Source organism: Eriocheir sinensis, chromosome 4 (genome assembly GCF_024679095.1).
Source record: "Eriocheir sinensis breed Jianghai 21 chromosome 4, ASM2467909v1, whole genome shotgun sequence".
NCBI classification, from domain to species: domain Eukaryota; kingdom Metazoa; phylum Arthropoda; class Malacostraca; order Decapoda; family Varunidae; genus Eriocheir; species Eriocheir sinensis.
In genome coordinates this window covers 6,218,485-6,243,484 of record NC_066512.1, presented here as the reverse complement: position 1 = coordinate 6,243,484, position 25,000 = coordinate 6,218,485, and the positions used below count along the sequence as shown (strand labels likewise).

The following is a 25,000-nucleotide window of genomic DNA, read 5'->3' as shown; positions in this document are numbered from 1 at the left end:
GAGCAGCAAGTTGCGGGGCTTTGTCTGTCTCCTAAAACCGACAAGAAGTGAAAACAACAAAGTATTTAAAAAGTTTTCTTAGCTTTCCTTTTCCGATCAAACAAAATTAATCTAAGTGGCGAATATGACACACATTATCAGTTCACGTTATCGTTTAACTATTTAAGAGAATAATAATACTTTAACTGCAAAGCCTCTCATAGTTTCCAGCGGTTCAATCAGTCGAAATTATTTTAACTGGCGGATACGACACAGCGGGTTCAGGTTATCAATAACGGGAAGGGTGACACACTTTCCTTTAAGGGGAGGAAGGAAAGTGATGGCGGGAGCTTACAAGAAACTGATTGGTGCCTGTGACTGGGGTCGACCCACACCCACGCCCACACAAATTAAAAAGTGATTCCAAAAGCATCATCAGCCAATATTTTAAGTCAATAATTGCGTGGTTGGTGCCTTGCTTCATTACATTCAATTGCCTGTTTGTATTATGATTATGCGCCTACAACGTCTTCATCTTGTGTGACGCAGCAGCATTTACGGAGCCCAATATGAAATGACCTCGATTATAATAATAACACTGCAGTGCCTTGAGCAGCCATTACCATATGGCGATAGAACTAAGTGGCAATAATTAATTGCAAAACCCACTTCCCCAGTTCGAATCCAGGTCGGAAGCAGATAAACTCAACTTACGTAAGCTTATCTATCTTATCTAACCATTCAGCCACTTGTGCCATTTTTTGTGGATTGATTTTGTGGATGTTTTGTATATCAAATGGCGACAAAACGAACATTAATCTATAAGCCCCAATTCGAATCCACGTCGGGGCAGAATCACAAATCGTCCATCCTTCCATCCGTTTTTTTCTTCCTTGCGGATTGAAGCGACTGCCTGGCATTTCAGTGGATTCGCAAAAAAAATATCTAAACCCAAGCTCTTCCTAGGCTTGTGAGCGCCCGCAAAATCAATTTGTATAGTTGGTTGGCGTGTGATCTCGCCACCACCGACACAGAGAAGACTTGCTCCAGGCGTGCTTGCAAACCTTGAGAGCAAGTTAGTTACTAAATTCCGAGTGCTAGGATACAATTTATTTTGGCACTGTTTTATGGATTGGGAATTACAAAAGGTGAGAAAGTCTTGAGTTTTCCTCGTTAACGTGTCGACACCTGAGCCGTGGGGAGAATAAGGAAGGTAAAAGACCTTAAGAAAAAAAAATTGTCAGCCAAAGGTTCAAATATCAAGGGAAAAAGTGGTGAGTCAAGGCTAAGTACTACATAAAGATTTTTCTTTCTCTCTACCTCTATCAAATATATGTTACTATCTATTTACGCACAATAAGCTTCCTCTTTACTACAGAAGCACTGGATGATGAGTGTGATATTTCCGTGATGTAGCGGTGGTGGTGGCCGAAATGGCAGTATTATTAGAATTAGAAGTACTAGTCGTAGTAGAAGCAGCAATGGTAGCAGTAGTAGCAGTAACAGCATCAGTTATAGTAGTAGTAGTAGTAGTAGTAGTAGTAGTAGTAGTAGTATAAGTAGCAGTCACAGAAGTGATATAAGGAAACCAAAGTAATAATAGCGAGCAACCACCGCCACCGCCACTACCCGCACCCTCACCTGTCCGAAGGGCCCCTCGTCCTGGTCGGTGGCGAGCAGCTTGGTCAGCACCTGCGGCGCATTCTCGTCCACCAGCAGCGAGGACTCGTAGGGTCGGAAGATAGGCTCGTTATCGTTGATGTCCTCCACCAGCAGCAACATGGACTGGGTGATGAACTGGCCGTCCCCCAGCTTGTGGTCCGTCAAGGTCAGCACCACCGTGTACTCGTCCTTGATCTGCACGTCACGCACATCGTACAAATGGGTCTGTTTGTTCACCTGTCTCGTCACACACCTGGCATGTTTGTGTATCTGTCTCTGCACACCTGGCATGCCTGTTTACCTGTCTGCACACCTGGCATGCCTTGTTTTATATACACAATTCTCTACATATCTGTTCACCTTCCTTAACATATTTGTTTACGTGCATATTTGACACACCTATTTTATATCTGTCTGAACAGACCTGTCATGTCTAATTTATTTACCTGTCCTTTACACACTTGTCAATTATGTCTGCCTGTATACACAACTGTCATGTAGCTTTATCAGTTATTACCTGTCGCTTTTTAATACTCGTACTTAATGTACAAATACCAAACATGCATGTCTGTTGGCGTATCTATTTGATAATACATGTCATGCCTGTTTATCTGGCACTACACACCTGTCATGTCTGCTTACCTGTTTGATTTCACACCTGTCTATTTTTACACCTGTGATGTTTGCTTTCATGTCGTTTTACACACCTGTCATGTCTTTTCATAGCTATCAGTCCTTACGTGTGTGACACATGTCTGCCTGTCTCCTAACACACTTGACATTTCTGGTTTAAGTGTGTCCACTCTGCACACACTTCATGCTTATTTACACATGTATGCATACTTGCACATCCATTTGAACATGTATGTACATACCTGTCGTAAGACATTAACGGTGCGTTCCTGCCATGCATATATATTTACACATCTCCATGTATGTCTAAATATCGATAGTCAGAGAGCTTCCATATCAAATCCCACACCTGCCCCTTACTTGCCTTAAAATGACTGTACTGATTTCCTACAAAAATTACTCCAACTCTACCTTTGCTCATTCAAGTATTCAGTTTACATGCATGCTCAAGCATTTACTTGTTATATCTAATCCTATCCTAGTGGCATCTAGCATCCATTTTTAGATGGTCATAGGTTCTATACCTAATTCATCCTCAACAACAGCCTCCTTCCATTGGAAAAGCCTGTTCGTCCCTGCATCAGGTCAGTCCCTCGCTTTCCATGTAAGCTGTCATTTATATGTTTCCCATTCCTTTTCCACATTTCACATCATTATTCTCTTCCCACATTCCATATTACCCTCATTCTATCCCTCCACCTCCATACTATCACTTCCCTCCCTGTCTCGTTCCCCCTATTCTTTCACTTTATTTTCTTTCTTCCTTCCTACTTATCTTCTTTCACCCTCCCTTCTTCTCTGCCTTACCTCGCGGTCCAGGGCTTTCCTCAGGTACACGTTGGCCTCCGTGGAGCCGTTCTGTTCGATCCTCAGCAGGTCGCGTCCCTCCGCCCCCCGCACCCCGAAGGTCAGGGCGTCGCCGTCAGGGTCGTAGCCCTTCAGAGTGTAGATTTTTGTGCCTGTGGGAGAAGAGAAAAACGGTGTTAGGGGCGGTGAAGAGGAGGAGGAGGAGGATGTCGAGGAAGTAAGGAGTGTCAGGGGAGGACTAGAAAATGATGAGAGAGAGAGAGATGCAAAAGAAGTAGGCCAAGGGATTTACTTCAGGAGTTAAGAACGAAATAATAATAAAGTTACGAACAAAGCTATATTTGAAAAGAAATTTACAAACAAAGAAAATGAGTCTATACCAAGCCATAACCACACTCACTCTCTTTGTAGGCCTGTTATCGAACTACAAAGCTACAAGAGGGAATAAGAGTGTAACGAAGCTGCTCTTGAATAATTACTGCTGTTGGCCCTTCAAAGCCCTCTATTCTCTCCGCGTTATAGCCTTAGAGAACGACCAAATTGCAGGGTACACTATAACGAAGAACCCTTAAACACACTCGTTCTCATTGATGACGACGATTCACACGCAATGTAGGTCTTCAGAGCCGCCTATTATTATTTTGCAATCGCTTGAGAGAGCAAAAACCTCGGAAACGTGATTTCAAGTAGATTATTCCGGTTAATTTAAGAAGCTGGTTGAAAGGGAAGGTGAATTTGTGGCAGAATTAGCAGCAGGTGCAGACGCAGCACTAGTGGCAGCCAGCAGGAGGTCATTTTGCTTCATCAAGACAAAATAACGGAACAAAATATCAGGACACGTCTGACGGGCTTTTCTTTCCAAGGAATGTGTGTGTGTGTGTGTGTGTGTGTGTGTGTGTGTGCAGTAGTAGTAGTCGTAGGAGGAGGAGGAGGAGGAAGTGGAGGGGAATGGGGAGGAGGAGGAGGAGGAGGAGGAGCAGAAAGAGGAGGAGGAGGAGGAGGAAGAGGAGGAGACAATTGCAGAATTATTAATACATTCTTCAGCTTCCTCTTCACTTGTTTGATATTTGGGGCACTTTCTGGATACTTTATTTTCACATACATACACACACACACACACACACACACACACACACACACACACACACACACACACACACACCAGTTAAGACTTGAGAGTGGATTTTGATTTATTTAACCAACTTGTTTGGCTTCAATGCTTCCCCTTTCACGTCATTTACATTTTACCTTCAAACAACCTCATTTCTGTTCAGTCGCTTTACCTTTAATTAAAGAAACCTAGCATTACGCCGTCATAAATTTAGCTATGTGATGGAAAGGTCTCTCTCTCTCTCTCTCTCTCTCTCTCTCTCTCTCTCTCTCTCTCTCTCTCTCTCTCTCTCTCTCTCTCTCTCTCTCTCTCTCTCTCTCTAAATAAAACCCGATGAAGTCCTTAAAGCCCTCAAATCACTTAAAACAAATAAAAGTCCTGGACCTGATAAAGTATATCCAACTCTGCTGAAAGAAACAAAGAGCGAAATACTCTCCTCCCTCACAACCGTATTCAATATGTCCTTGCGACAAGGCATTGTCCCTTCAGATTGGAAAAAGGCTAACGTGACACCGATTTTTAAGAAAGGAGACAAAAAAGTACCAGGTAATTACAGGCCCATTAGTCTAACTTCGGTTGTAGGTAAGCTACTTGAGGGCATAATTAGAGACAAAATTGTGAGTTACCTTGAAAGCCACTCATTAATTGGGGACTCACAACATGGCTTCCGAAACAAAAGATCCTGCCTATCAAATCTATTAACCTTTTATAACGACCTCTTCACTGTTTATGACGTAACCAAATCACTGGACGTAGTCTATCTTGATTTCCAGAAAGCGTTTGATAAAGTCCCGCATCATAAATTACTTTACAAATTAAAACAAATAGGTATTGACGGTCAGGTAAACCAATGGATCGCGAATTGGTTGAGCAACAGACAACAAAGAGTAGTGATTGACGGATTTAACTCAGAGTGGGCGCCTGTCACTAGTGGCGTCCCTCAGGGCTCGGTTCTTGCCCAGTGCTCTTCATTATTTACATCAACGACGTGGATGTTGGACTCAATAACCGCATTAGTAAATTTGCAGACGACACAAAGATTGGTAACTCGGTTCTCACTGACGAAGACAGGCAAAGCCTCCAAGAGGATTTGCACAAAATTTCAGCTTGGTCGGATAGATGGGAGATGCCCTTTAACGTAGACAAGTGCCAGGTCCTTCAAGTTGGAACGAGGAATAAAAGTTTGATTACGAAATGCGCGGCGTTAAACTCAAAAGCGTTCAATGCGTCAAGGACTTGGGGGTCAAAATCGCGTCAAACCTCAAATTCTCACAGCAATGCATCGATGCAGCAAATAAAGCGAACAGAATGTTGGGCTTCATTAAAAGAAACTTTTATTTAAGAATAAAGATGTAATACTCCGCTCTACAACAGTTTAGTCAGACCCCACTTGGAATATGCGGTACAGTTTTGGTCTCCTCACCATGCAAAGGATATTGCTAAATTAGAAGGTGTTCAGCGTCGGGCAACGAAAATTATCCCTTCCTTGCGCAACAAATCCTACGAAGAAAGGCTTTCTACCCTTAACATGTTCTCTCTTGAGAAACGTCGCCTCCGAGGAAAACTGATCGAATGTTTTAAAATACTTAATGGTTTCACGAATGTAGACAGATCAACATTGTTTATGATCGATGACACTTTGCGCACGAGGAACAATGGCGTAAAACTCAGATGTAGACAAGTAAATTCAGACTGCACCAAATTTTTCTTCACCAACGTTGTAGTGCGAGAATGGAATAAGCTCCCATCATCAGTGGTCCAGTGTAACACGATTGACTCCTTCAAAAATAAGCTCGACCGTCACTTCCTTCAACTTAATATCAACTAGAGTAGAAATGCAACGTTTTGGAGTCTTCTGATTAATGTAAAATCACTTAGGTTTAAGGACAGACCACCAAGTCTGGACCATGGGGTCTGTGTGGTCTGATTTTCTATGTAAATCTATGTAAATCTCTCTCTCTCTCTCTCTCTCTCTCTTTTCCCATTCCCAGACTCTCTCCATCTTCCTTTGCCCTTTCCACCTATACCGCCATTAGCTTCGTCTCTCCTTTCCTCCTTCCCTCCCATTCTCTATTCATCCACCCCTCCTTCCCTCTCCCCCTCCCACCTGCCAATCAGCGCCGGGGGGAAACACTTGTATCTCGTAATTACAGCATCCATCTCGCCTCCCCCGTCGAAGATGAGGGGGCGGGGAGCTGCTGCATCGGCGCTGAGGTGAAAGTTGATCCCTCGCACCTAGGTGTTCACGAACCTTTATTATGGCTGTTGTTATGCCCGGCTGACTGGATGACTCGTTTCCTTCCCTGCTTTTCTTTTCCCATCCTCCTTCCTTCCTTTCTTCCTTCTTTTTCTTCCCTCCTTCCTCTCCCACTGTGCATGTAATTTTAACGTCCCATCCTCTCTTTCCTGTTTCTTCTGGTTCTTGTTCTATTGTTCTTGTTATTCTTTATCTGCCACCTCATAAGGCTCATCTTTTATAGTATTTGTGTTTGTATGAGTTTTATCTATCTTTTCCTTGTTCCGTTTTAGATCATCTGACTTATTTTTATGGTCTTGCCATCTCTGTTTTTGTTGTTCGTCTTAAAACTTTATTTCTTTTTTCTTCTTACATGCCAGATTTTATACGTATTACTACTCCTCTTCCTCTTCCTCCTTCTCCTCCTCCTCCTCTTCACCCTCCTCTTTTCCTTCCTACAAATTCCCCGTCTTTCTCCCCATCCTCCTTTATCTTTCTTAGTATGAGCTCCCCCTCTTCTTCTTCTTCTTCCTCCTCCTCCTCCGCCTCCTTTATCTTCCTTTCATCCTAAAAGCTCCTCCTCCCCCTCCTCCTTGTGCTCCTCCATCTTCCTTTCTTTATATAAGCTCCCCCTCTCGTAGTTATGTCATGCCCCAGTTCCGTGTCAGCCGGAGTCTTGCGGGGCACAGGAACAAAGACTTGGCCGGCTAGCGTGTTATCTTGATTTGCTCTAATTACTCCTTCACCAACACGACCTCCATGCGCCTCCTCCTCCACCACCACCACCATGTTTTCCACTACTACGTTTCACTTTGTTGTTATGGTTACTCATACCCCATCACCACCACCACCAATAATAATAACTCCACTTATTGACTGTAATCATTCCACATCTTTTTTCAGCACCACTATGCCATTTGCAGTCTTTTATCCACGTACTCCTACTCCACTACCTACGTTCAACTTTGTAAATGTTTTTCTAGTCACATCAACCACCTCCTCCACCACCAATACCACAATCACCACAATCACTTACTCCCCTACTAGAACCACAAACTACTCCCATGTTTTTATCAAGTCCTACTTTATTCCGTCTTCTTATCCACCATCACTTCTTCCTTCCTTATCACCAATATCAACACGGCAAACCTTCTCCACTGCTGTCACCTCACCACCACCACCACCAGCATCATTAACATTTACTCCATTACCAGCCACATCAACGCTTCTACTGCTGCGTTCCGCCTCATTACGTCTTCTTATCCACTCTCATCCACTTCCACCACCACCACCAACAACAACAACACCGCCAACAGTCTCAACACTACATCGATTCACCTCTTGCCTCTCCTATCACGAATTCATCACTGCTACTACTACCACCACCGCCACCACTACTACTACTACTACTACAACCCCCCCCCCCCCCCACACACACACACTAACCATTACCTGAGCACTTAGTCCCACCAACACCATTACCATCACCAACACTTTCCCCGCCATCATCGCCACCATAACTGTTACCCTTTACGCTTTCATTTCCCACCAGTACCACCATCACTACACCACCATAAAAGCCTACGACCATGGGCACTACTACCACCACCACCATTGCAATTACTAACTCTTAATCCTCCTCCTCCTCCCCTTCCTCCTCCTCTTACTCAGGTGCTAAAACAGTAATGAGCTCTAGTAACCTGTAAGGCTGCTCTCCCCCTCTTTTTCTCACCTTCCTACCCGTTCTTCCCATTCTTCACTCGTCCCCTCCACTCCCCACACACTACGTCCCTTTCCTCCCCTCACCGACCCTTCGTCCGATCTTTACCTTACTTTCCTTATACATCTGCTTCATTCCTTTCCTTACTTCCCCTCCTTTCCCCTCTCTACCAACGGTGTGGCTACTTTCGCATTTTCATTTTAAAGACGCCGACTCAATTTTCTCAATTGTACCTCTCTAAGAATAGAGAAAACGGGAAAGAGTGAATAATATGGTAATTTTTCTATTTTATTTATTGATGTATTTATTTATTTATTTTTTACGTTTCTGCCTATGGCGCCGGTAGGCTTTCTTGGTGGGGCCTGATGGTCGGCCCCAGTCCGTTATGGAGCAGGTAAGTGTTTATAGTGGCGCCATCTTTTTCAGCTCATACTGCCCCTCGGAGCTCATCATTGACCCTCTCTTTAGAGACAGAATCTAGAGTCCGGGTTGATAGGTGGTCTTCTTGATAGCATATGGCTAAGTGTGTGTAATTCACCTTATTTGAATAAGGTGAATTACACACATTTAGCCACATGCTATCAAGAAGACCCCCTATCAACCCGGACTCTAGATTCTATGTGTGTGTGTGTGTGTGTGTGTGTGTGTGTGTGTGTGTGTGTGTGTGTGTGTATATGTATGTGTCTGTGTGTGTGTGTGTGTGTGTGTGTGTGTGTGTGTGTGTGTCTATGTGTGTCTGTGTGTGTGTGTGTGTGAGTGTGAAAAGTATAATGGTAGCGTATGCCAAAAAAAATACTACATATGCTTACGGGACACAGCATAAGGAAAAAATGATTACAAAAAGCATTAAAAACATAAATAACTCTCTCTCTCTCTCTCTCTCTCTCTCTCTCTCTCTCTCTCTCTCTCTCTCTCTCTCTCTCTCTCTCTCTCTCTCTCTCTCTCTCACAGCAACACAGCAAGACCCTCCTCACCACAGTCTGTCTGTCCGTCGCGCGGCCCCGTCTTCTTTACGATTCTCCTCAGGATTCAATAAAGTGTTCTATTTTTCTCTCGGCTTTTTGTGGCCTTAATTTCAGTGTCAAGATAGCAATGTTTAGAAGCCCGAGCGTGGCAGGAGCCCACCCGATAAGGCCCGACACCCCGAGAGGCAAAGAGGAGTGGGAGGGACGGAAGGGGTGAGAAAGGGAGGATGAAGGGGGAGGAGAGTTGAGGAAGGAGATGGAAAGAGTACTGCGAGTGAGGATAGGAAAAGAGGGAAAGGGAGGCAAGTAGGGAAGGAAGGAGGAGGAAGAGAAGGAGGGGGGAGGTAGGGAAAGAAGGAATGGGGAGAACGGAAGAGGGATGATGCTGAGGTGGGGGACAGAGATTAAGGAGGAGGAAGAGCAAAGTATGACTCGCATCACGTCCATGGCAGAGCGGCAAAAATAGCGAAGTTATAGTCATGGAGTGTTGCTGCTGCTGCTGCTATTACTACTACTACTGCCACTACCTACAAGCTAACTACGACTACTACAGTTTAAAACATATATATATAATAGTAATGATAGCAATATTTTTTATTCAACACGCATTCAGTGAGGAAAACGTTAGCTGTATTTTCGCGTTCGTTGGCTTCTTACGCAACTGAATTGCTGCTTCTACCTCCTATTTCTGCTACATTACTGCTACTATTACTACTACAGCTGCTACTACTACTACTACTACTACTACTACTACTACTACAACTATTACTACTACTACTACTGCTAGTACTCTTTTTTTAATACTACATAAAAGATACCTCCACCTACTACTATACCTACTACTACTAATAATAATAATAATAATACTTCTACTACTACTACTACTACTTTACCTATATAGTTTTTTCCCAGGTAAAAAACGCGCTAAAATTGCCTACACAGGTGAGAACACCTAAACGTAAAGGTGGTTTATTTCTGCACGTAGGAGAAGCTTGGCAGAACTTATTTCTTGTGCATAAATTTAACCAGTTCTGTGGACAGCATAATAATTCATGTTTGGAACCTCTCTCTCTCTCTCTCTCTCTCTCTCTCTCTCTCTCTCTCTCTCTCTCTCTCTCTCTCTCTCTCTCTCTCTCTCTCTCTCTGCACGCGCACACACACACACACACACACACACACACACACACACACACACACACATACACGCTTCAGTACTAACCAAAGCCAAGGAGAGCAACAAGCGACTCGTAACTGTTCATCTGGCACGAGACAAAGGAAAATATTATACCAATGAATCTCCCCGGAGACACTCGCATGGAATTCAATTTTCCTAACCCATCAAGGTTACCGTTAAAATCAATTAGTTACGAAGTGGAGAGATAATTGAAAAATGCATGAAACCGAACAAAAAGCGGAGTATGCACTGATTATTCTGCACACACACACACACACACACACACACACACACACACACACACACACACACACACACACATACACACACACAGGTACACCTACACACACCTTCCATTGTCGCCACACACGTCCTCATCGCCCCATTTAACAAGAAACTCGTCTGCCCAGCCACTTGCTTATGCTAATAATGGTCCCCTTCCCCCCTACTCTTCCCCCTTCGTCCCTGTCCCTCCTCTCCTTCCCCCAGCATCTCCAAATTAACTCCCTCTTCTCCTCTTATCGTTAAAAACAGACTCTTCACTACCCCTTCATTTGTCCTGTCCTCATTACTCCCTGCTTCTTTGCTTCTCTTTTCCCTTTTACTTTTCATTTTCCTCCCACTCTACATTCCCTATTTCTAACTTCTCCTCCTCCTCTTTCCTTAAATAATATTCTTCACTATTTCTTTCCTAACGTTATGCTCATTACTCCATTTCTTTCTTGCTCTTCCCCTTCATCCTCCCTTCCCATTTTCCTTTTTCACTTTACCTTCTGGTCTCTCACGTCCCCGACCCATTAAACTCAAATCCTAATCGTCTTCTACTCATCCCTTTCTCCCACTTCATTATCTCCCCCGTTTCTTTCTATCTTATTAACCTTTTCCTTCTTGTCCCTTTCGCCTGCTCTATTTCTCCTTTCCTCATCCCTTTCCCCTGTATTTTTCAACTCTCCTCCCCTGTCATTCTAATTATTCTCACCCCCTTCCTCATATAATTAACCTTTTTCCCTTATTCATCCCCATTCCTCTTCCTCTCCACTCCCTTTTTCCCCGTTCCTTCTCTTAACTTCCCTACCTAACCCTGTCTCCTCATCCAGTTCCTTACTCCATTCCTCCACTTTTCACTCCCTTGCCCTCTTTTCCTCCACCTTGCTTCTCTCCAGCCCTTTCTCTCCTCTCCCCACGTCTGGCCGGCCATCCACCAATGTTTGTGGTTTGGGGAGGGCGTGAGAGTCTGTGAGGATTGTGTCATCTGCATATTTTTGCCGCTAATGGCCAACTGAGTGATGGGGACGCTTCTGGTTCACCTATATGGCAGGCGTGGGGAAGGTGGGGATGGGGGCGAGGCAGGGGAAGATGAGAGGAGCTGGGGGTGGAGGGAGGGAAGAAGTTAGACTGTTGAGTGGAGATGGTAAGAGAGAAGGTGAAAGAGGGAGGAGGAGAGATAGGAAAGGGGAGGGTCGCGAGGGAAGTAATGGGGGATGGGGAAGAGGAAGGGAAGGGAAGGGAAGGGAAGGGGAAGAAGGAGGGAAGGATAGGGAAGGGAAGGGAAGGGTAGGGAAGGGAAGGGAAGGGAAGGAGGAAGAGGAAAAGGAAAAGAAGGGAGGAAGAGGAGAGGGAGAGAGGAGAAGGGTGAGGTAGGACCGGGAAAAATCGCGCTGGATTGGTGAGGAAGAGGAAGGGATGGGAAGGGAGGGAAGAGGACGGGAGGAAAGACGGGGAGAGGAGGGAGGGAGAGAGAGAAGGGGGTTGAAGCTACATACTTTTAACCACACCAAAAGTGGGTGTAGTTGTGGGAGGTGTTAGTTGGGTGATGAGGGTGTAGTGGTGATGGTGATGGTGGTGGTTTTGGTGAAGGGGTGATGGTGGAAGGAGGGGGTGGAGCGGTGGGGATGGGGGGGAGGGGTGGTGGTTGTGGAAATGGTGGTGATGGTGATGGGGGAAGTGAGAGGTGGTGGTGGTGGTGGGGGTGGGGGTGGTGGTGGTGGTGGTGGTGGGGTGGGGTGGAGTGGTGGTGGTGGTGCCAACGGTTGTGTGGGAACAGAGTGAGTTGTGTGTTTACCGTTGCTTACATAATGAATATGAATTTGTCTCTCTCTCTCTCTCTCTCTCTCTCTCTCTCTCTCTCTCTCTCTCTCTCTCAATATCCAGTTTCTATGGCGTCAAACTATTTCTTTCTTTTCATGTTATTTTCTTCGTCGTTACTGTTGTCCTCCTCCTCTCTTTCTTCACATCACACAGCTCTCCTTATTTTTCTCCTCCCTTTCATAATCCTCTCCTTTCTCTTCACTCCTTCGTCCTCTTTTGCCGTTTTCACCCATCGTACATACATTCTCCCTTATCTTCTTCCTTCTCATACCTGCATCCTCGTTCATCTCCTTTTCATCAGTACTTTAAATACCTACTAACTAACCTACCTGCCTACCTGCATTCCTATCTATTTATGCTTCTTCTTACACTACCATTTCTCCTCCTCCTCCTTCTCCTCCTTCTCCTCCTCCTCAACCCCACCACCTCATCTTCAATACCACAATAACGAACCAAATCTACCTAACATGCCTCCCAAAGCCTCCCTTTCCCTTCCCCCTTTGCCCCTTTCAATTTCTCTCCATCACATTCCTCCATCTTTTCCCTCCCCCTTCCGTTCCTTTCACATCGTCCTTTTCCCTTCTTATTCTCTTTTCCATTCGCCCTCTTCAGGTATGTAGACAATATTTCCTCCTTACCTTTTGTCCTTGACTTTATTGGTATGTGTGTGTGGCTTACGGTAGTTGATTGGCCGAAAAAAAAGTATATGAATAAATAAAAGCCCAAACAGATGCTGCCCCTACAAAGGCATCAGAAGAAGAAAAAAAGACAAAGACAAAGACAGACAGATAGACAGACACATGCAAATATAATCAAGCAATAAGAAACACCCACAGACAGACACGCAGAGAAACAAACCAATAAACACGAAGTAAGAGATATACAGACAGACAAACAGATAATAAAATGTACACAGACAGACAAACAGAAGCAAGCAGGAAGACAATCATACAGATACAGTTACAATTAAGATAACGGTTCATCCCTCTTCCGTTTAACCTCTCTTCTCCATCCCTTTCCCCACCAAGCTTCATCCCCACCACCATCCACACAGTCCCCTCCCATTCAACCCTCCCTACCTCTCCACCTCACAACCTAACTGGCTTGCTGGATGGACGGTGAGGGAGGGAATGGAAGGGAGGGAGGCTAGGGGTGGAGGGAATGACGGTATGAGGGTGGGTAAGATGTAATGGATGGGTAGACGATGAGGGAGGGAATGGAGGGAAAAGGGAGAGACGGAGGAGAGATGAAGAAGGGAAAGAGTGAGATGAGGGAGAGAGAGAGGATCATAATGGAGCTTTGGATGGATGATAACGATGGGATAGAGGGAAGGAAATGAGGGGAAAAATAGAAAGAGGAGGAAGGGAATGGGAGGAGGTTGTGGTGGGGTTGAGAGGGAGTGAAGTACAAAGTGGTAAGGACGAGTTATATCTTTAGAAAGAGTCACGCTCAGAGCTCATCAAAGAGTCATGCAGTGTTGGGCGTGGTGTGTATTTTAGGAGCAGTAAATAGCGGGCTTTTTTTTTCATTATTATTTTTTTTTACCCCCTTGCACTGTTTCCTCTGCTGTAAAAAAAAAATCTCGTTCAGCTCTCCAGCACTGCAGTCAACCTAAGCATCGTGGCATCCCAGCTTAGCGCGCCCATGCAATCCAGTCACCTCAGAATTTTGACATGGCTTCTTGAGCACCTCGGCAACTTAATATTTATGTTCTTTACTGCTCTTGTTCAGCGCCTCAACAATTCATTAGTCCCCAGCATATTGACATGGTGTGGCAGCATAGTTCAAACACTTCAGCATATTTAGCATTGTCCACTTTAGACTCGAAGCAACCTATCACCATCAACATATCAGCGAAACACCTTAGCATTATGTCTTGAAGTCCCAGCATCTTCCCACCTTACTCTCACTGCACTTTATCATTACTCGGCATTTCATTACATTTCCCAAACAGCAGCATTCACCACATTCCCTGGTCAGCACGCCCGCCATGACTCGCTCTGATCACAATGACTTTCCCACCTCAAACTTTTTTTATCTGCTTTTCTTAGTCTCTTTAACACCTTCCCGTTGGTATGTTTGGGCCGTGCATTGTTCCCCCGCAGCGCTTACATAACTGGGCCATTCTTATTTCCCTCTCAATGCAAGCTCTCTTTTTTTACACAATACAGCACGATCACTTAAAACTGTTACACGAGAACCTGCCACTACCCTCCCCTTCTTCCTGCCACTCCTTTTCTTCCATTCTTCCCTCCCCTCTTCCTCATTGCTATGTTAATATACGGGAGAGAGAGAGAGAGAGAGAGAGAGAGAGAGAGAGAGAGAGAGAGAGAGAGAGAGAGAGAGAGAGAGAGAGAGAGAGAGAGAGAGAGAGAGAGAGAGAGAGAGAGAGAGAGAGACAGACAGAGGAGCAAGAAATAAGAGAAGGAAAGATAGCGAAGAGAGAGAGAGAGAGAGAGAGAGAAGGAGAGAGGAGAGGGAGGCAAGGGCAAGGCAAGGGTAAGAGTGAGAAGGAGAGAGAGGGCAAGGGAAGGGTAAGAGTGAGGGCGAGGGAGAGGCAGGGAGGCAACGTTAGCCTATGTGGTCAATGGACTGTGCGGGCGATTCCCGTGAAAGCCTCAATTGGCATCTAGATTTCTTTGAAAGACGAGACATATATCTTACCGCAGCGTGGTCTGACAAGGAGGAGGAGGAGGAGGAGGAGGAGGAGGAGGATAAAGAGGGAGGAAGAGGAAGAGGAGGAGGAGGAGAAAGAGAAGAGGGAAGAGAAAAATGAAAAGATGAAGAAGAGAAAACGGAGGAGAAAGAGAAAGAGGAGGAGAACGACAAGAAGAAGAAGACGATGAAGAAGAAGAAGAAGAAAGAAAAACAATGATCGAGCAAGAAGAAACATTGTAAAAAATAATAACAATAATAACAAGACCAAGAAGAAAAAAAGAACGAAGAAAAATAATACGGGTAGGAGCAAGATGAACCAGATGAGAGAGAGAGAGAGAGAGAGAGAGAGAGAGAGAGAGAGAGAGAGAGAGAGAGAGAGAGAGAGAGAGAGAGAGAGAGAGAGAGAGAGAGAGAGAGAGAGAGAGAGAGAGAGAGAGAGAGAGAGAGAGAGAGAGAGAGAGAGAGAGAGAGAGAGAGAGAGAGAGAGAGAGAGAGAGAGAGAGAGAGAGAGAGAGAGAGATAACGAACGAACGAAAGAAAGAACAAAAGAAAAAGGAAACCAAGACGAGTCAGAAATGAGAAGGTGAAGCAATCAAGAGCAGAAGCAGAAAAAAAAAGGAAACAGCATCAGGTACAGCAGCAGAAGCAGGAGGAGGAGAAGCAGGAACAGGAGGAACATTAGGAGGGAGCGGAATGAGTTAAGGAGTAGGAGGAGTAGGAGTAGTCCAGGCCTCAATGTTAGGTGGAGCGGAACCTGAGCCACTACCTGTGATCACCTGTCCACATTTCCGCCCAACCTGTTCTGCGAGCATCCCTGAGCTTGCTTCATTACATGACTGACATTTCGGGAACTTACTGACTGCACTGCCTTCACTGTCTTCAAGAGGAGGCGGAGTACGAGGAGGAAGAAGAAAATGATGATGATGAAGAAGAAATTAATAGAAGTTAATGAAGAAGAACGAATAGTAGTAGTAGGAGGAGAAATGGGAGAAAAGGGAAAAAAAGAGAAAATAATTGTAGGAAGGAAATTCAACCAACCTTTCGAGTGGGGAACAAAAGCCATCCAAGGAAATTAAGCTGGGTACTGCAAACATTACGTGAGAGAGAGAGAGAGAGAGAGAGAGAGAGAGAGAGAGAGAGAGAGAGAGAGAGAGAGAGAGAGAGAGAGAGAGAGAGAGAGAGAGAGAGAGAGAGAGAGAGAGAGAGAGAGAGAGAGAGAGAGAGAGAGAGAGAGAGAGAGAGAGAGAGAGAGAGAGAGAGAGAGAGAGAGAGAGAGAGAGAGAGAAAACACGAACTAACGAACGAACGAAAGCAAGCAAGCAATACCACCACTAACCCCACCACCACCACCACCACCACCAGCAAGACCACCCCTAGAGGCAACAGGATCAGCACCATCACGTCAGAGAGAGAGAGAGAGTAATCGCCTACGTGGGTCAATTGGCACCGAGTCGTGTGCTCTCGAAAGAAGGGAAAGTGTGGGACTGTAGCGAGGAGTGAAAAAATACGAGGGTCATGATCTGTTGGTGCAAGAGTGAGGTGGTGGTGGGGCTGGTGGTGGGAGAGAGGCAGAAAGCTAAAGAGGGAGAGAGAGTGGGAGTGGTGAGAGAGATGGAGGAAAGGGAAGCGGAATGATCAGGAGAGAAAACTATGGGACTCGAAGAAAAGCTAGAATACTGGTAAACGTTCAGGGCGGTGGGGGAGAGAGAGAGAGAGAGAGAGAGAGAGAGAGAGAGAGAGAGAGAGAGAGAGAGAGAGAGAGAGAGAGAGAGAGAGAGAGAGAGAGAGAGAGAGAGAGAGAGAGAGAGAGAGAGAGAGAGAGAGAGAGAGAGAGGGGGGGGGGAGGGGGGGCCTGACAGAGGAAAAAATGAATCTGTGAAATTGTAATAACGGTGATGTACAATTCGAGAAAAAAAATATGAAGGTAAGCGCTGGAGGGCTAAAAGGAGGGCTGAAGGGTTGGAGAGAGGGCTAGAGGGTTGAAGGGAGGGCTGGAGGTAGGGCAAGAGGGCTGGAAGGATTGTTAAAGGGCTGGAGGTTGGGCAAGAGGGCTGGAAGGATTGTTAAAGGCTGGAGGGAGGGCTAGAGGGCGGAAGAAAGGGCTAAAGATGTGGATGGCGTTTTGAGCAGAGGAAAAGAGATGAAAGGAGAGAAGGATGGATGGAGGAAAGAAAATTTGACCCAGGAGTTAGGAGAGAGGGCTAATGAGCAAAAGGCAAAAGAGTGGGCTGGAGAAAAGAGATAAAGAGGGAAGCGGGATGGATGGATGAAAGGAAAGCTGAAAAGGGTCGGGAGGGACGAATGTCAGTCAGGAAAAAGCGACACACAAATCGTCACGTTGAGATCTGAGCAAATAGACAGAAAGCGGCCAGCCCGGACGAGGCCAAACAATGCCCGGCGGCCGCTACACACCTGAGCCGCACACCTGCTTTTTGCCCACACTTGCACACCTGCTCCCTCACACCTCTTACACCTAGACACCAGATCCGGGGCGCCCCATACACCTGCCCTTACATCTGCCTTGAGCCCATACCTGCACACCTGCTTCCTCACGCCTCGCCTCAAGCCATCACCAGCATCACCACCACCACTATAAAATAAAAAAATCACCACCAACACGACCAAGACCACCCCGAAGACACCAAGATCACTATCGTCGCGTCAGATATAAAAGAAATTAAAGGAAAATAGAAAGGCGTGTACGCGGATGGTTGAGTAAATAGGATCGAAGGAAAAAACAAACCCCCGCAAGAGAGGTGACGCTGCACACACGGCCTCGTCACCTCCTCCTCCTCCTCCTCCTCCTCCTCCTCCTCTTTTCCTTTTCCTCCTCCTCCACCTCGGGCGACACAAAGGACCTCTTCTTCCAGGAATGCCGAGGGCTAACTTTATGGAAGAAGACGAAGAAGAAGAAAAAGTAGAAGAAAAAGAAGAAGAAAAGAGAGAGAGAGAGAGAGAGAGAGAGAGAGAGAGAGAGAGAGAGAGAGAGAGAGAGAGAGAGAGAGAGAGAGAGAGAGAGAGAGAGAGAGAGAGAGAGAGAGAGAGAGAGAGAGAGAGAGAGAGAGAGAGAGAGAGAGAGAGAGAGAGAGAGAGAGAGAGAGAGAGATAGAGAGAGAGAGAGAGAGAGAGAGAGAGAGAGAGAGAGAGAGAGAGAGAGAGAGATAATGAAGATGAAGAGGAGAAGGAGGAGGAGGAAGGCCAATACTAATAATCGTAAAAGTTATGTAGAAAAAATTGAAAAAAAAAAATGACGAAGTGAGAGAAGACACCGATGGACCTTCGCGCCCCCAGCAGGACACCAGGAGAGAGGAACCCTACGAAGAGGCCTTGCATAAAGAAACACCGAGGGACGCAACACAGCCTCTGAGGAACACCACCACGAAGAACCGATGACAGGGAAATGAAAAACACCGACTCGATCTAACGCAATCAAACCAAACCAAACCGAATTCCCGACCGCCCCCTCGTCTCCTATACACCCCCACTGACTCGATCTAACCTGACCAAACCCAACCCAACCCTAACGCCTCCTCATCTCCTACACCCTCCCCCTACCGACACCAGATAATATGAAGAAGCATCCTTGAGGTGCTCGTGTGTATGGAAGGTGCACAGCGGGAGTCCAATGCAGCAGGGGCGCTCTGATCACGGCCGTTCCACCACAAGCTGAAGGTAATGAAGACTACAGGTCTGGGAAGAGGCTGAGAGAGGGGCAGAAGGGACGAAGGGAATGAAGGTTTGAAGAGGTAAAAGGCGTGTTGGGTTGGAGCAGATATTGATAAAAAGTGAGAGTGAAAAAGGACCAGCGAAAGATCAGAGAGGGAAGGAAAAATTTGCAAGGGAAGGACACGAGGAAATGATGAAGGGAATGAAGTTTGAAGAGGTAGGAAAAGGTGTGTTAGGTTGGAGTTGAGATTGATAAAGAGGTGAGAGAGAGAGAGAGAGAGAGAGAGAGAGAGAGAGAGAGAGAGAGAGAGAGAGAGAGAGAGAGAGAGAGAGAGAGAGAGAGAGAGAGAGAGAGAGAGAGAGAGAGAGAGAGAGAGAGAGAGAGAGAGAGAGAGAGAGAGAGAGAGAGAGAGAGAGAGAGAGAGAGAGAGAGAGAGAGAGAGAGAGAGAGAGAGAGAGAGAGAGAGAGAGAGAGAGAGAGAGAGAGAGAGAGAGAGAGAGAGAGAGAGAGAGAGAGAGAGAGAGAGAGAGAGAGAAGTAAAGAATAAAGAGGGGAAGGAAGGAAATGAAGTTTGAAGAGGTGGTAAGAGGTATGCAGTGTTGGAGAAGGAATAGAGAGAGCAAGATACAGAGAGAAGGAGAGGACCAGAGAAAGATAAAAGAGGGAGAGAAAGATTCGCAGGGGGATGAGAGAGAGAGGAAAGGACGAATGGAATGAAGGTTTGAAGGGAAGGCAGAAGGGACCGGGCATGTGGGTGGTTGGGTAGAAGGTGGGAGGGACAACGACTAGAGAAAGGGAAGGAGAGGGGCGGAGAGTTGCAGGGTCAGAAGAGAAGGAAGAAAAGAACGAGGAGGAAGGCAAAAGAGGCGGCGTGTGTTGGATTCGGTGGTGGGTGAGCAATGAGATAGAGAAAAGAAGGGAAACAGGGAGAGAATGAAGGAAATTTGCAGGGGAGGAAAGAGATGCAGGTTTGATGGGGCGGTGAAAGGGAGTGGGTGTGCTGTGTGGGTAGGGGAGTGTTTTAAGGAGGGGGCAACCAGAGAAAGAGAGACGGAGAAAGGGAGAGAAAATGAAGTGAGAGGATTGCAGGTACAGGAGGCGGGGAACATGAAGAAAAGGGCCATTGGACAGTGAGGCAATGGGCGCGATGGAAATGGGATTTATGGGGAGGAACAGAGGGCCGGGACAAGGGGTGTGCAGCGGGGCGGTGTTAGGGCTGAAGGAGGAGGGTTGAGGGAAGAGAGGGAGTTGGTGGTCGAGGGGTCTGAACCGTGTTGGAGAAGGAGGAGTAGGAGGAGGAGGAGAAGGAAGGGGAGGAACAAGATGAAGGGGAGGCAAAACGAGTTGAATATAGGCAGGTAACTTTCCCAGGTGGGTTATGGCCATACATTACATGGACGAAAAAAACAGACAACATCCATTCATCACAATAAAGAGCCGGTGGACGCGACGCACCGGTTTTTCCCCCACTCCTTTGTGGCTTAAAACTCTTTCTCGACCCCATACAATGAAAACAGCTCTAAGACTTGAATTATTTGGTCGCTTACTCTTTTCTTATCTTATTTCACCATTTTTTTCTTGAGTCAGTTTATTAATCATATTTTTCAGTGCTTTTTCAGTATTTCGGCTGCGTCTCCTTACTGTAAACATTAAAAAAGGAATGCAGGCGAAGGTTGAACCCGACCGCATATCCTTCGCCTTCCCTCCTACCGCAGCCATCGCCACCAGCCTCCTGTAGGACCTGGTTGGGGCGCAGGACAATATATGTACAACCAAACACCACACATCTTACCCCCGCTCCTCCTCCTCCTCCTCCTACTCCTATCTCTGCCATCCTGGGCGGTGGTGGAGGTGGGAATGTCACAGTGGGGGGCCTGGAACCGAGGATGGAAGGGGATGGATGAATGGGCTGAAGAGGGGAGGGAGGCAGGGGACAGGGAATGGATGGGTAGATGGAGGGAAGGATGAAGAGAAGGGAAGGGAGGAGGGGGAAGTGATGAACGGAAAGCCTCCATTCTCGGCCCCCTACATAATACACACTCCTCTCCTCCTTTAACATAACGCCTTCTCTTTCTCTACATCATATCCCTTCCACGGCTCTCCTACCTGCACCTCCCTCTTCATATCTTCCTTTACCATGTTGTTTCCCTCCTACCCGTTTGACTTTCACTCTTCACACCTTCCTTGACCCTACTCCTTGCACCGTGTCTTTCTTTGCACTGTTCTTTATTTTCCTTCACTCTTTACATATTTCTTCAACAGCTCCTCTCTATTCTCTCCTCTTCTGTTCACCCCCTTCACATTTCCTTTCACCCTTCTCATTGCCTCTTCCTATTTTACAACACTTGTTTTCTTCCTTCGTTCACTACTTTCTTTCCTCGACTCTCTTTCTACATTTTTTTCTCAATATCTTCTCTCCTTTCTGTAACACGCCCTCCATTTATCTTTCCTACACCCTGCTTCTTGTTCCTCCCTTCTTTCTTCACACTACTTCTCCCCTCCTTCCCTTTCTCTTTGTACTTTCTTTTTACAGCTCTTCCCCTTCGTCCCGCAATCTCCATTCTTCCTTCCTTCCCCATCCTCCACTCCCTTTCCTTCTTTATCTCCTTTCTTCTCTATATAATTCCACTGACAGCTTCCTTTTTATTCAACTTTTTCTATTCCTCTTTCTTTCACCATGCGTATTATTTCTCTCTCCTTCACTTGTCTCATCTTCCACTCCCTTCATTTCTTTGTTTCCTTACTTCTTTAAACATATTCCCTTGACAACCTCCTATTTACCTCACTCCCCTCACTCCTCTTTGCTCCTGCTTCTTGTTTTTCTCTCCTTCGCCTTCCTTATCCTCCACTCCCTTCCTTTGTTTATCTCCTTTTTTTATATATTCAATCAACAACTTCCTTTTTATCACTCTCTCCATTCCTCTCCCTTTCACCACGCTCCTTGTTTCTCCCTCCTCCCCATTGCTCCTTCCCTTCCTCCCTCTCCCTCGCTCCCTCCCTCTCCCTTTACCACAAGCCCCGCCGCCACTGATGGAAGAGAGATTGCTGTGGCTGAGACAAAGGTTGAGGGAACAAGCTAATTAACCTATCTTCAGCTTCTTCTTCTACTCCCTCTATCTATTCTTCTCCTTCCTCCCATTAGATTCCCTCTTCTCCTAACTTTTATTTTTCCTCTCCCGAACCTATTTTTTTTCCTCAGTCTGTTAGTTCATTATTTCTTTCGGCCATGTTATTTTTCCATTATCTTTTCCTTCATCTTCTTTCTTTCTTTTGTTCGCCTTTTTTCTTTATTCTTTCTTCTTGTTTTTTTTTCTTTGTCGTTCACTAAATCCTTTTCTATTACTAATATACTTCCTCCTCTTCCTGGTCCTTCTCTACCTCCACCTCCTATTTCTCCTCCTCCTCCTCCTCCTCCTCCTCCTCCTCCTCCTCCTCCTCCTCCTCCTCCTTTTCCTCCTCCTCCTCCTCCTCCTCCTCCTCCTCCTCCTCCTCCTCCTCCTCCTCCACCTCCTCCTCCTCCTCCTCCCCCTCCATGTTCACTGACCCTTCTTTATCTCATTAGTTTCTGCCTTATCTTGTTCTTCCTCCTCGCCTTCTGTTTCTTCTTTCCTTGGTGTTTGAGTTTCATCTCTGCTCGACTCTCAGACAGGTAAGGGCGAAGGTCAAAGACAGGGCAACTCTCTCTCTCTCTCTCTCTCTCTCTCTCTCTCTCTCTCTCTCTCTCTCTCTCTCTCTCTGTCTGTCTGTCTGTCTGTCTCTGTCTGTCTGCCGGTCTCTGTCTGTCTGTCTGTCTGTGTATGTCTGTCTGTGTCTGTCCGTCTGTCTGCCTCTCTATCTGTCTGTCTGTGTCTGTCTGCCTGTATGTTTGAATAATAATAATAATAATAATAATAATAATAATAATAATAATAATAATAATAATAATAAAATCGCAAAGGAAGACTATTCGTAAACGTGAGAAAGAGCAGAGCAAGACGACATGAATATTTTGTGTAGCATAGAAAAACTGAGGCGACACTTGCTTGCTACACTGTCAAAAAGAGCAATAGATGTAAGTGCCCGTCAATCATCGTTTTGTGAATAGATAATACACATTTGCCTGTCGATCCCGCTTCGCCCATGTGTAAATACCGCAACGAAGGCGTGATTTGTGTGTGTGTGTGTGTGTGTGTGTGTGTGTGTGTGTGTGTGTGTGTGTGTGTGTGTGTGTGTGTGTGTGAAGGTGCGTGCGTCACCTGCGGAGTCATGTGCAAACCTTAAGGGAGTCAGCACGGAAGAGGAACCAAGAAAAGCCCTCCTCCTCCCCCTCGCCTGACCCGCCCTGAGCCACGCGTGTTCCCGCCCGACGCTTCATCACTGGGAACACACGCAGATTATTGTCTTTCCGGAGCGCGACGGCCGGCGAGGGGAACGAATAAGGATATGGTCTTAGCTTAAAAAAAAAAAACTTCAGCAGTCAAATAACTTCAATGGTATGGAAAAAAAGTAGAAACGTACTAAAACGGTACAGCTGGTGGGGAGGACAAGGTAAGCTTCGTCTTAGCTTAGAGAGAAAAAGTAAAATGTCAGTTTATTTTACAAACATGTGAATAAAAAGTAGAAACCAATACTTTACTTGTGTGCAAAAAAAACATCAGTTACATAAACATAACGTTCTCTAACTGTACAACGGCAGAAAGAAAACCTAAAATCTATATATAAAAACATGAGCCTCAGGTAACGCCATCTCGTAGGGGATGGGAATGAGAGCGTCATGCACTCCTTTCAACCCTCCTCCCCCTCCTTCTCCTTCTCCTCCTCCTCCTCCTCTCCAGTCACCTCGCCTATCGTGGGGGTGATTGCTGACTTTCACCCCTTGTTTGTTGTGCTCCCCCTCAACCCTCCCTAGTACCTCTTTCGTCACCTTCCCTCCCTCTATCCTCCGTTCTTTCTTCCGTGCCTTCCTCTCTGCCCTTTCTCGCTTCCCTTTCACTCTTTCTTTCTTCTTAATAACACCCCCCACAATCCCTCTGTACTCCATCCATTGCTTGAACGCAACTCACTCTCTCTCTCTCTCTCTCTCTCTCTCTCTCTCTCTCTCTCTCTCACCTCTCTCACAACTCTCTCTCTCTCCACCTGCTCCACCACTACCAACCCTCCAAACTTCCACCAACGCCCCCCAAACACACACACACACACACACACACACACACACACACACACACACACACACACACACACACACACACACACACACACACACAAACACATCGTGATAATAAACAGGAAATGGCGACTTAAGAACCTCCTGCTCGCTCCTGCTCTTCGTCTTTTTTTATCTTCTTCCTCCCTCCTCCCTTCTTTTCCCCACCCCCTTTTCATCCTCTTCCTCCTCCCCTCATGCCCTATAGCCTCAAGGCACCAGGACACTTATCTCCGGGTCACCAATTCCTCCTCCTCCTCCTCCACCTCCTCCTCTTATTTAGTGATGGCGGGGATGAACTGACGGCTGGACGAAGTGAATGTGATGATGATGTGAGAGGATGTGATAGGTTGGGTGATTTAGAGAGGAGAGGTGTTAGGGAGAGGTGACAAGCATAAGAGAAGTGGTAATAGAGAAAGAAAGCTGATAGAGACGAGACAGATATGGCAGAGAGTAAGGAGGAGAATGGAGAACAAGAAGGAAAGAGTGAGAAAAAAAACACAACGAACGAAGATTACTATGAGGAGCTGAGGAGAGAGGAGAGGGTACCGAGGGAAAATATATGATGGGAACAAATACAAAGGGAAAAGGTTGTAACATTGGGGAAGGGGTCACGATGAGTAGGGGATCAAACAAGAAGAGGAGTGCTTAGGGGAGAGTACAAACAGGAGGGGTAAAAAGTGGGGTGGGGGACGAAGAGAGAGGTGAGGGAGGTGGGGGAAGAAGGGGACTTAAAAAAATAGAAAAGGAAGTACAGAGAGGAGACGTGACGATGGGGGAGTATGTTACAGGGCCGAGGGGAGCGTTGAGGGTGAGAGGTGCTAAGGGGAAGGAGTGCAAATGGGAGACGTAGTAATGATGACGGGTCACAGGAGAGAGGACAGCTAAGAGGAGGAGTACTTGAGGGCAAAGCTATACTAACAAAGGAGGGGCGAAAGGAATGGCAGGAGAGAAGGTACTGAGGGGGTAAGAGGGGGAACATTAAGGTAAGAAGTACTGCTAATGGTGATGGGGTGACAAGGGAAGGGGGAGTACTGAGGGGGAAGGGGTGACAAGGGAAGGGGGAGTGCTAAGGAGCAGGGGAGTTTAGAAGGGAGGGTGTGTCTTGCAGCGTCCAA

General features: G+C 46.2%; 1 protein-coding gene across 9 annotated transcripts in view; it reads right to left on the bottom strand.

Moving 5' to 3' along the window:
- The window catches only part of LOC127008130 (cadherin-23-like), a 303,940-nt gene that overhangs the window by 81,666 nt on the left and 197,274 nt on the right, over positions 1 to 25,000 (bottom strand). For all 9 annotated transcript variants that reach the window (XM_050879813.1, XM_050879779.1, XM_050879789.1 and 6 more), the window contains 2 exons: positions 3,082 to 3,233; positions 1,621 to 1,836 (listed from right to left, as the gene is read on the bottom strand). In XM_050879813.1, coding sequence (XP_050735770.1) covers positions 1,621 to 1,836; positions 3,082 to 3,233 — 368 coding nt within the window. The remainder of the gene's footprint in view (positions 1 to 1,620; positions 1,837 to 3,081; positions 3,234 to 25,000) is intronic.